General features: G+C 41.1%; 1 protein-coding gene across 2 annotated transcripts in view; it reads right to left on the reverse strand.

Annotated features, from left to right (window-relative positions):
• GRK3 (G protein-coupled receptor kinase 3) overlaps positions 1 to 13,158 on the reverse strand; it is a 114,402-nt gene that overhangs the window by 34,250 nt on the left and 66,994 nt on the right. For both annotated transcript variants that reach the window (XM_061141658.1, XM_061141659.1), the window contains 4 exons: positions 11,159 to 11,220; positions 8,371 to 8,422; positions 6,445 to 6,536; positions 5,681 to 5,780 (listed from right to left, as the gene is read on the reverse strand). In XM_061141658.1, coding sequence (XP_060997641.1) covers positions 5,681 to 5,780; positions 6,445 to 6,536; positions 8,371 to 8,422; positions 11,159 to 11,220 — 306 coding nt within the window. The remainder of the gene's footprint in view (positions 1 to 5,680; positions 5,781 to 6,444; positions 6,537 to 8,370; positions 8,423 to 11,158; positions 11,221 to 13,158) is intronic.

The raw sequence follows: 13,158 nt of genomic DNA on the forward strand, positions 1-13,158 counted from the left end.
AAATGGAATTAAATCAGCTTTTGAAAGTGGAAAATATACGAGGGTGGGGGATAGAAAAACTCAATTGTAAAGATGTCAGTTTTCTCCCAAATTAATCTATACATTCCATGTAAACAATTAAAATGGAAACTGACAAACTCATCCCCATATTTATATGGAAATGTAAATAGCTAAGAACAGTTCAGCTAACTCTTGAAGAAAAATAAAGCTAAAACTTCTGTTCTTCAGTAGATACCATTAAGAGAGTAAGAAAGGCAAATAACAGAACGGGAGGAGGTATTTGAAATCCACATATATCGTGAATATATAAAGAACTCTCATCAATCAATAAAGAAAAAAGCAAACAACCCAACAGGAAAATGGCATGACAGCAACAACAACAACGCTGCATATGTGTTACTGAGTATCAAACAGTCTGTAAGTCTTTAAACAGATGCTAGACCTCAGCTGTCCCCCAAGGAAATGCAAACCGCAAATCACAATGCTTCATCACTGAAACAAAGGAGAATGACTAAAATTACAAAGACTGATGATACCAAGTGTTGCAAAGATACAGAGTTAACGGGACTTCCAATATGGTGGCTGAGAGGACACAATCGTACAACCACTTTCACAAGGCGTTTGATGGCATCTGCCAAAGTTGATCACTACCTGCAAAGCCTATGAGCCAGCAATCCCAGCCCGGGGTATTTACCTAACAGTAATCTGTACTCATGTGCACCAAGGGACCTGCATGAGAATGGTCTTCACAGCACTATTCAAAACAGCCCAAACCAGGAAATAATCCCAATGTCTGCCAACAGGTGGATGGACACACGAACTGTGGCACATTTATACGATGGAATACTATAGAGCAGGGGCTGCCAAACTTTTTCTGCAAATGGGCTAGACAGTAAATATTTTAAGCTTTGCAGGCCCCATCCAATCCCTGTCACATAGTCTTCTCTGCTTCTTTTCTTTACAATTTCTTCTCTGCTGCTTTTGCTTTAAAAAAAATTTTTTTAGTTCATAGGCTGTGAACACAAGCCAGATTTGGTCCCCAGGCCACACACATAGCCTGGTGACCCTTCCTATTTAGCTACAGAAGGTGCTGTTGCTATGAGCAACAACTCAGCCTCATCTTGCAAGCAACGCTGAGAGAAGCCAGACACAAAAATACATTTATATAAAGTTCCAACAGGGGCACAGGTAAATTACAGTGTCAGACATCTGGGTAGTAGTTAGCTTGGGAATGGGGTGAGCAGCTGAAAAGGGTAAGGGGAGACTTTTGGGACATCAGTGACTCTGTCTCTTGACCTAGATTCTGGACACACGCATGTGTTCCCTGGTGAAAATCCACGAGATCCAGCACTAGGTCCCACTGAGATACATACACAGTGAACACTTGCCATTCAACCGATTCAAATAACAAACAGCATCAAATATCTACATCTATTTTCTCAACAGAAGCAAAGAATTATTAAATTCTACAGAACATACTCAACTTTCAATAGAGTACACTGTGAATAGAATTCACTTTGCTCACACCTATAGATGAAGGGCATACAGATGAATTTGTGTGGACACATGCCTGTTACTCAGGATTCGTGAACTTGAACTCAATTTCCACAAGTCTTCTGGAGGAAATTCATTTTGTGGTTACCTTGTTTTCCTTAAGAGTTCAGTTGAGATGGCCTTGGTGTTCACTAATTTAGAGATTTACTTTGTTTTATATAGTCGTAAAATAAAGGTGCTGTCCTTTATCTGTTAAAAGCTATCTGGTTCTTGGGGGGCAGGGTGGCACCATCCTAATTGGAGCCCCACCAGTGTTTCACCAGACCTTTCCATAGTCTGCTGGTGACGACTCATTCTGCTCTAAATATCATGCTCCTTCCTTAATGGGGTTCCCCACGTACTCTGGTTCCTGATCTAATGAGCAATTCATCTCTAGAACAGACAAGTGGGTGGACCAGGAACTTAGTAAAGCCTGGGTCTTTTCCCGCTTGAGATAGCAACTCCACTCACTTCACTCAGGGGACCAACAGAGCCTGGAAAGGCGTATTTCTGAACAAACAGTGTTCAATCCTCCTAACGACAGCCCTGAGAAAACAGCAAAACGTCAAAGTGGAGTTAAGATACTATGTCATTAAGATGCAACATAAATTGGAGATTTGAAGTCGTAGGCTACTGGAATAGGAAGTGCTCGTCTAAAAAAAAAAATCACCTGGTCCAAATTCTTTATTTTAAAGATGAGGAAACTAAACACTGTGTCCCCGCCCCCCTCCCCCCACCTCCTAAAAGGGAAATGACTTGCCTGAGGCCACAAAGAAATCTGGTAGCCAGCCAAGATTCAAACCCCAAGTCTCCCACTCTGGACCCTCACCAGACCCTGTCCTATGTCACTCCACTTACAAAGGTAACATTTCCATAGCAATGTAAAATCAAAGCTCAGTTAAAGGGATGTGATTTGGTTATCTCTAAGGAGTTCACTGACCAGGATCCCTCATCTCTTAGGCCCTGAGCAGATGCCATCTTGAGTCTTGGGTGGGGTCCAAGACACAAAGAACTGAATGCTGACCCACACAGACAAACAGGCAGCAGTTTAATAATGGTGTTAGCACAGATTCTAAGATAATTATGGCAATGTTCTGTCTTGATTACAAATTCAAGGTGAAAAGAACTAGGGGGTTCTTACAGGTGGATCCTTAAATAAAAGCTCTTAAGCAAGGAATTATCTCCTTTTTTTTAAGGTTTTTTTTTTTTTTTTTTTTTGGTGGCATGCAGGATTTTAGTTCCCCAACCAGGGATTGAATCTATGCCTCCTGCATTGGAAGCATGAAGTCTTGACCACTGGACTGCTGGGGAAGTCCCTGGAACTGTCTTCTTTGATTTCCTAGTGAAGGAAACAGTCTGCATTTTACAGGAACTTAAACTGTGATAAAATAAGACCACAGAGTAGTCCTCCAGAAAAGTTCTCCACCCTGCAGTAAGAGGAACTCTTTCAGAATTGCAAGGCTTATTCAATAGCTGTAAAGATTTTTTAAATTCCTCGGTACTGGTCCAGAAAGCTCTTTCTGCTGGTCTGGCCTCTGTCTGCTTCCCTCTCTCCCCAGCTTCCCCGAGTGGGCCTCACCGCATCACTTCAGAGCCCAGCGGTGCTGACCTGTGAGTCCCAGAGCTCCCGTGCTCAGGACTCACACACACCCTGGCGTCCCCTCCGACCCCAGAGGACCGCCCTGTTAAACACCTTCTGAGCACTACGGACCTCTCTTTCACAGCTCTTGCCACGTGTTCCAACAATCAACACATGTCTTGAGATTCTCTGAGTAAACACTGCTGTCTCTCATTTTACGCAGCTCTGTAAAAGCAAAGACCAAATTCGCGTTTCGGGACCCCTGTCTTATAGCAGAGTATCTGGCACAATCGAAGACTCAAGGATGATCAGGGAATGAATAAGCAACACTCCTCATGAATAACTTACTGACTTAATGAAGGTGCTCATGGCTCCTCCCGGTAATGGACATACTTGCCCTGATTCCCTTTTCATGACCCAAAAGTTATGGAATAAAACTGGGAACAGTACTTCTTACTGTCTCTTTTGGGGGTGAGAAGTAGGAATTCTCTAAAACAACCTCCAAGCAGAAAGAAAACTCTGATGGTGACTCCAGTTTATTTCCATGCCAACACCTTAGGTAATCATATTGACACAGGCCAATCAACACATCACCTAAGGAGGCAATTTTAAACTAAAGCTTACTCAAATCCTATAAACGGTGGCCTTTGATCAACAAAAATGACTCTAAATAAGTTTACTACAATTCTTTTGGTTAAATAATGCACTTACAATGTTTTAAAAAATGCTAAACGGTCTTGATATTTGAATAAAAAACAGAAACAAGTCTTAAATTAGTTCAAAGCAGTAGCCCAACATAACTGCAATTTTTTTATTTACTCCCTTATGGGCAGACCAGTGAGGAATTCTACAACTACTTAATCACATTCTGCTCACCTAAATAAAACAAAAATGCTACATGAAAATTAAAATTGTTCATATATTTTTCCAACACCCTCAATTTTTTTCCATAGGCTCTCCTGGGAATAAACATCCCAGGCTTTGAGATAAGACATTAAAAATTAATATTTTAATAAAGCACTTAAAGTCTGCAATAAGCACACATTCACACCTGAAATGAAGACAGACATTTCCAACAGATACTAGAAACCAATGTCATTCACGTTGATTCCAATACAGTGTGCAGGCCACTCAGATTCCATTCCAAACAGTTAAAATCTTGGTCACACACACACAGTCACTCTTAATTGAAATGTTTAATGTCTACATGTTGGCAGGCAGAGGTGCATAATTAAGACATTACTGTTCATAGCGATGGCATTTTCATCTGTTATAGTTAAACTAAATTATGATATTCATTGACTTCAATAGTAAATAGCCTTTCTAGAAGCACTTAAAACTAACACTAGAATAACATAAACCACAACACAATAAATGTATCTGGCGACAAGAAAACATGGAGCCTACAAAGGGATGAGAAAAGAACACTGGGATCATCTAGGAAGACCAGGGACTCTGGGCAAAGAAATGATGTCCCTGGATCTCAGGTTCCTTGCTTATCAGCTAAAAGGAATGCCTTGTGTCATCATGAAGACTTGAGTCTGAAAACCTCTGGGTGAAGGTGACCTTAGTTAGAGCCCAGCTGTGACCGCTGGAGGTACCCCTAGGCTCTGCGCCTCACTTGCTGGGGTACACGGGCAATGCCCAGGTTTCTGGGACCGTGGGTTTTCCTGGGTGTCTTTACATATATCTGCCTGAGTAAATAAAAGCTGAGATTTTGGTCCTGGGTGATGCCATTAATAGGAAAACAAATCAGAGCGGGATGTTGCTTAACAAGTCAAGATGACACAGGGTGAAGCTGGCTTTGACACGTGATGAGCCCAAAATGACAGCTGGAATGTATGAATAAACAGACCAGTGGGCAGAAACATGGAGCCGGAGATGGAAAAGACCAGCATCCACAGCAGGGAAAGACGGCAAGTACCAGGAAGACAGGGTCCCTGCCAAGTGAGATATGGACTGGCTGCTGCTGCTGCTAAGTCGCTTCAGTCGTGTCCAACTCTGTGCGACCCCATAGACAGCAGCCCACCAGGCTCCTCTGTCCCTGGGATTCTGGGGGGCACTCCAAAGGGATAGCTGGGGGTTGACGAAGCCACATCACTTCCTCTCTGTTTGTGAAGGAGGGACGCGACGTTCCTCTTAACTTTTTCTCCTCTGGGTTAGTCCTTCGCTGTCATGCAGCCAATTCTTAACTATATTCAGGTGATTTTTTTGGCCACTGATACAATTATATCCTGCCATCTCTGTCATATTCCACAAAGAAGGAAGTCATAAATGTGCAGTGAAGGGACAAGTGGTCAGTGTGAATGGCGAAGGCCGGTAGTATGTTCCTAATTCCCAACTCGGACAGAGGTCATCTCTGAATTATTATTTATATTAACTTAGTGCTGCTGCTCCCTGCTATAAATTCTAATCCCCTCAAGAACTGGCTAGCTGCATAATTCACCAGGGGGAAAAAAAGCTATATTTTAAATAAATTGTCCTGATACCAAAAAAAAAAAAAAAACACCAAATAAATAGAAACACACACACACACACAAATGCAAATGTTCAAAACTGAATACTCACTCCTGTGCTCACCAGGGACAACATGATCCTTTCATTTAAGGCTAAGGTTTCTCCCTGTTTCATCTTGATTCTCTTCTTATCCAAGCATTTCATTGCATACCTAGAACCATAAACATTATTAAAGAAAGTCTATACAGAAAATATATCTAAGTGGACATAAATGATACACATCATATTGGGGGAAGTTCCTAAAAACTCGGGAAGTCTTTTAAAGCAGCAAAATGCTTCTAAGAGACTAAGGGAATCTGAATAAAGTGGAGACTTCAGTCAGTAACAGCACATCAATATCTGTTCATTCATTGTGACGTGTGTCCCGTACTATGGTAAGAGGGACATGGAGTACACAGAAACTCCCTGCACTATTTTTTTGCTCCTTTTCTCCAAACCTAAAATTATTCTAAAGTGAAAAGGCTATTTTTTTAAAAAAATCAAGCAATAATTAAGATATTTCTATTATTATATGAGTTGACATTTCAGTTAAATAAAAGCAATAGAGTAGATACACAAAAAATTCAGGGAAATAAATTTTGTATGTATCCCTACTGTCTAGTACTTGTGTGTGTGTGTGTGTTTTGTAGGGGTTAGGCCTGTACTATAATATTTAGTGTGTAGGAATTGTGAATTAAGCACTGGTCAAGATTTTATAAGCGTGCAGAGGGTAAGATTCTAAAACACTGATCATCAACTAAATGGGATTTTCTTTGAATATGAGTATAAAACCCTCTTAATATTCCCAGCAAAATATACAAGTGTAGAATGCTTACATCTTTCCAGTGTCTGCTTTCCTGCAACCGTATACTTCACCGAATCCTCCTCGTCCAATGATCCGATGCACGCTGAAATCATTCATGGTCAACTGTGAATTTAAAAGGCGACACAGAAACATAAGACTATGTAAAAACTATCCCACTGTTTTCATGCAAAACATACACAGTTATTGAAACAGTGATTCTGACACTGCTGCCCTTTCGGCGCCTGGCCCCACAAGCTGAGAGATAAGAAGCACAGGTGGCAGGACATTCTAGAACTGCCTTCGATGTAAACTGCACAGGATGCAAACCATGGAGGCAACTGGGAAGACAACCTGGTGGGAGCCGGTTGTTTTATCCAGTCCCATGAATCTTAGATTATAAGATGTATACTTTCAAGACAAGTGAATGTGAAATTTCCAGGCAAACTACGAAGTGAGCTTGGCTCCTCTGAAGCTGAAAGTTTGGGAATGGTTCAGCCATTCCAGGAACTTCTGTGGTAGAAAAATAGGTCTGCATCAAGGGCATGTATGCTCTCCTAACAGTTGGACCATATGATCAGAAAGCCCAATAAATGCTGGCCATGTGAATTTTTTTATCAAAAGCATCAGTAAGTAGAGAGGACTCATGCTGGGCACATGAGTGAAAGCAGACCGCGTGTGAGTAACTCGACGAAGAGGCTTTCATTCATAAGCACGAGGCTTTCATCAATACCATCTCAGCAAAGCCTTGCTTCTCAAGAAGTTCTCATAGCACTAGATGGTACAAAGGCAGAGAGATAGTCCTATGTTCATGGTAAGAGGCCATCAGACAATAGCAAATGCTTTTTGTTACGTATCCTGGCAAAAGAAGGGTCAGATCCTGGAAGTGTTTCTCCAGACAACCCTTCAGACATCATGTCTGCAGCCAGGCAGGGGCATCCGGCCCTCGAGCTTCACGTTTGCTGCTCAGAGGACAGGAGGACGTGAAAACGTGAGGACACCACGTCTGCTAAAGGAGCACAGGCACAAGGAAGATCCACAGCAGAGATAAGGGTTTTTTGGTTGTTTGTTCATTTTTTGGCTATGCGGATGCATGCAGGATCTTAGTTCCCCAAGCAGGGATTGAACCCTCGTTCCCTGCAGTAGAAGCACAAGATCTTAATCACTGGACCCCCCCAGGAAGTCCCGTTATTTCATAAAATGTGTCACTGCCTCTTGCTTCTCAATCCTGCTGGAAATGGGGTAGAGAGGGGAAATTAAAAAGAAAAAAAAAACCCACTTCTGTGAATGGTACTGTTCAACTAAAAAATTTTTTTAAAAAATCAAAAACAGAATCCAGTTATTTCTTTTTCTCAATTGCAAAGCTTTGTGGAGAGAGAGCACAGGGAAAGGGGAAGAGACATGAACACTCTAAAAGTGAAGTAAAGAATGTGCCCCAGAAGTCCTGACATGGAAAAGCTAAGAGAAGATGCAGTATTGGGGATACAAGCTAGGAAGTATCCCGCCTTTGAGGACTGCTTTCATCATTCTCAAAACAATAAAAAAAGATGCAACTGCGGTCTAGTAAGAGATATCATCATGTTTATTACATGACTGCACCTAATAAGGAAAAAAAAAAGGAAATATACCAGGATGGCAAATGACACGGGCACAGGAATTACATGATGTAGAAGACTTGTATCTTTACTACTACTTCTATTAAAAGATTAATTACGGTTTAAAATATCCTTCCTTAAATAAATGCATTCTTATATGAATATGAAAAAAAAAGAGGATGAAAACTCAAAGTGTTTACAACTGGATATGGGAGGATGGATTTTCATGCGTAAAGCTGTAAGCACAACATCTGTCTGGGCAGCATGTTACCCTTGGGAGTGTGCTGCCGAATAAAATATTTTCTCACGAAGCTGAGCCAAAGGAAGCTTTTATTTAAAAAAAGAAAGGCAAAGATGATACTCACATGGATATTTAATTCCACGTTTTTCCACTGACAAAATCTAGTGAACTTGTCACTGAAAAGGAATGTGAGGAATTACTGAAAAGTTAAATACCACGTTAACTGAGAAACTAGGACTGTATACTTGTGTGACTTCTCAAAGTGAGCTTTTTGTAAACATTTTTTTCACAAAGCATTCGCCTAGCACTCAAGGCTTTATTTTACGATTCAAATTGAAGACTTCATGTTTCTGCTTTAATTGTCATTATGTTATGGTAACAATCTTTATCTGAGTTGGTACTGTCCAACAGACGGGTAACAGATAACACATAAGTAATTTAATTTTAATAATGTATCTTATTTAAGCCAATATATAAAAAGATTATCATTTCCACATGTAATCAACATAAAATTTTAATGAGATAGTCTACATGCTTATTTTTGTATTGCTTTGAAAGTGAAAATCGCTCAGTTGTGTCCAACTCTTTCCAACTCTATACAGTCCATGGAATTCTCCAGGCCAGAATATTGGAGTGGGTAGCCTTTCCCTTCTCCAAAGGATCTTCCCAACCCAGGGATTGAACCTAGGTCTCCCGCATTACAGGTGGATTCTTTACCAGCTGAGCCACAAGGGAAGCCCAAGAATACTAGAGTGGGTAGCCTATCCCTTCTCCAGGGGATCTTCCCAACCCAGGAATCGAACCCGGGTCTCCTGCATTGCAGGTGGATTCTTTACCAACTGAGCTATCAGAGAAGCCCCTGAAACTGGTTTGAATCCATTGCTTTGAAACTCGGTGTGTATTTTGCATTTATAGCCCATTTTTATGTAAAACTTCATATAGAGAACAGACTTATGGTTCTCTATGTGAGAAAGGATGAGAGGGTTGGGGGAGGGCTCGATTGGGATTTGGGATTAGCAGATGTAAACTATTATATATAGGATGAATAAACAACAGAGTCCTACTGTATAGCACAGGGAACTAGATTCAAAATCTTGTGATAAACCATAATGGAAAAGAACTGAAAAAGAATATATATATATATATATATATATATATATATATATATATATATATATATATATATATGTATAGCTGAATCGCTTTGCTGTACAACAGAAATTAACATTGCAAATCAACTATACTTCAACAAAATTAAAAAAAAAAAAAGTGAATGGTCAATTCAGTGGGAGACAATGACTGTGCAGGTCTACCTGAATACACAGTGGAGTTATAAGACCTCTTTCCCAGTTTCAATTACCATCCCCATTTCTCCCCTCATCCCCAAGGGTCACAGAACAATGAGTTGACCCAAGAGTTTGGGAAAAGTCAGATCTTTAGAATCAGCAGCCATGGAGACGGCCCAAGACTCAGCTGAATCTGAGCCCTGAACCAGGGCCCTGGCCCCTCAATTCCATGCCACTGCTTTTTGGCAAAGCCACTCTGGTCCTGCTCAGAAAATGTAATCATTTGTATGCAGATTTGTTTCCCACAGTACTGACTCTACTCCAAGATAAAATTATCTCTTGAACTCTGGCAGAATCTTGACACAACTTTTTAAAAAATTACTTTAGTTCTGTGAACATGTGGAGAAGAAGGAGAAAAAAAAACACTGAAGCATTTGTTTTTAAAGGGCAATTACTGAACAGCTGGGCTGCTCCCGCCCTGAGGCTCGATCATCATGACAACTGTCTAGAAATTAGCCGAGTTTACAGAGAAGAGCAGAGTCCATGTGAACTCAGATTCAGAGTCAGAAAGTCTGATCCCTAAGGTGCATCATTGCAGAGGAACACTCAAAACACTGAAGGGCTGACTCTTAGGTGCCTGGGAAGCATGTGAACACTTTCATAGGCATCCCTGAAATTTTTTAAATTTACTTTTTAAAAAAATTTTATTTTACACTGGAGTACAGATGATTTACAATGCTGTGCTAGTTTCAGGTGTACGGCAAAGTGATTCAGTTACACGTGTATCTATTCTTTTTCAGATTCTTTTCCCCTTTAGGTTATTATAAATATCAAGTAGAATTCCCTATGCTACACAGTAGGTCCTTGTTAATTACCTAGAAAGTTTTCAGGATTTTATATGACAAACATACTCTATAGTTTGAGTAACCCAAAGGGACACATTTATTGGGTACGTTAATGACAGACATGACAAAAGACATCTGCCAATATACCTAAATTCTACTATGTAAAGAATCAAGAAAAGAGTTGTCTCATTTTTAAGGATATAACTTTAACATATAAACAAATGAACTGAATATAGACTCATGCTTGCATTAGCAAACACATCCCAATAAGATACTTTCAATATTGAGGTTCCCTAGTCTATTTACATTTTGGATCATTTGGAAACTAAAAAACTAAAAGTCAAAGGGATGTTAAGATATACAAATCCTAAATTATAAAGTATAGAGGGCACAAGCTAATACAAAGCCTGGTACAGAGCACATGGATAATAAATGTTTGTTGAATGAATAAATTAACACATTTTAAGGATACCATCTATGGGGTAAAACGAGGTACACCTACATAGGACAAGATTTAAATATCATAGCCTAGTCGGTAAAGAATTGGCCTGCAATGCAAGAGACCCGGGTTTGATTCCTGGGTCGGGAAGATGCTCTGGAGAAGGAAATGGCAACCCACTCCAGTATTCTCACCTAGAGAATCCCACGGACAGAGGAGCCTGGCAGGCTCCATGGGGTCGCAAGGGTTGGACACAACTTAGCAAATAAACCACCATACTGACATAATGTTACATGTCAAACATATCTCAACAAAAAAGACTTTGTACATAAAGTTTCATACCTTTCCATGAATTTTTGAAAAATGCTGCCTCGAAGACTTTCACAAATTTCTTCTATGTATGGCTGGAAAGGATGGAAGAGAAATTCCACACTGCGTCAGTAAGAACACAGTAAAGTGAAAAACACAAGTGGATGAGACCCAGCTGTGGTGAGGTTCCCAGTTATGTGCTCCCATAATCATCAGTAACCTCAGATATGCAGATGACATCACATTCATGGCAGAAAGTGAAGAAGAACTAAAGAGCTGCTTGATGGAAGTGAAAGAGGAGAGTGAGAAAGTTGGCTTAAAACTTAGCATTCAGAAAACGAAGATCATGGCATCTGGTCCCATCACTTCATGGCAAATAGATGGGGAAACAATGGAAACACTGACAGACTTTATTTTTGGGGGCTCCAAGATTACTGCAGATGGTGACTGCAGCCATGAAATTAGGAGACGCTTGCTCCCTGAAAGAAAAGTTATGACCAACCTAGACAGCATATTAAAAGGCAGAGACACTACTTTGCCAACAAAGGTCTGTCTAGTCAAAGCTATGGTTTTTCCAGTAGTCATGTATGGATGTGAGAGTTGGACTATAAAGAAAGCTGAGTGCCAAAGAATTGATGCTTTTGAACTGTGATGATGGAGAAGACTCTTGAGAGTCCCTTGGACAGCTAGGACAGTTCATCCTAAGGGAAATCAGTTCTGAATATTCATTGGAAGGACTGATGTTGAAGCTGAAACCAATATTTTGGCCACCTGATGCAAAAAACTGACTCATCTGAAAAGACCCTGATGCTGGGAAAGATTGAAGGCGGGAGGAGAAGGGGACAATGGAGGATGAGATGGTTGGATGGCATCACCAACTCAATGGACAGGAGTTTGAGTAAACTCCGAGAGTTGGTGATGGACAGGGAGGCCTGGCGTGCAATAGACCATGGGGTCCCAAAGAGTCAGACACGGCTGAACGACCGACCTGAACTGAACTGATAGCACCTTGCACTCGCCCTCCTCAGTGCCTGTCCAGTTTGCATCGATGGATTCCCGGGCATGCCTACTTGCTTAGCAGTCATCTACACCACCCAATGGCATGTCCCCTGAAGGCAAGGACAGGGCTGTCCCGTGTGCCATTGCGTCTCCACTGTCTGGCACAGCTCACGGCAAGTCACAGACACACCTTCAATGACTGGAATGAGCTTCATGGGCATGTGACCCATGCAGCCCCACAGAAGAGCCCAGTCCTCTATATGTACCCTACTGTGGCCATCCTGAAATTCCTGAAAAAGGACTCCCACGTTTACATTGTGTACTGAGCCCTGTAAATTATGTAGTGGCAGTCTGTAAATTACAATTAATGATATCATTGCCATTAATTACAATTACCATAAATGATCGGCATTAATATTGAGTTTCAAAGACTAAAAGTGAAGGAACCCATGGAGTAAACCTTTTTTTAAATTAGCTATTTGCAAGGTCTTTGAGCAAGTTCACGGCTAAGTCGAGATGAAGGCAAGGACTCCTGGCTCACATGTGTGGGGCTCTTTCCCTGTGGAGAACAATCTGCTCCAATTTCATGCCACTTTACACATTACCAAATAAACCACATAAATTTATTTCCCATGGGGTAGTCTTCAAATCAAGAGTGATAAAAATATCAAATGCCAACTCTTCACAACTCAGCCTAGGGGCAATTAGCTAGTTCTGGAAAATATCATGATACCCTACTCTCTTCTTGAATGATGGAAATTTAATGTTGTCTGTGTCTTTCTAGATTATCCCAAAAATGTGCAAAAAAGAAGGACCAGACGTCAGGAGATGTCCAAGGCAAGCCACAGTCACCAACATGGGCAGTGAGATCACTGCAGCTCACCTGGGAGCTTCACCTCCTACCACGGAGCTAGGCTAGCCTCTGCCACTTGGCAGGGCTATCAATGTCCTGGGCAGGGCACTGGGCATAGTTCACTAAAACCAAATGGACTTGTTCTCTCCTTAGTAACAGGGGAAGCTGACCTCTCTCTCTC

This window comes from Dama dama, chromosome 5 (assembly GCF_033118175.1).
Source record: "Dama dama isolate Ldn47 chromosome 5, ASM3311817v1, whole genome shotgun sequence".
Classification (NCBI taxonomy): domain Eukaryota; kingdom Metazoa; phylum Chordata; class Mammalia; order Artiodactyla; family Cervidae; genus Dama; species Dama dama.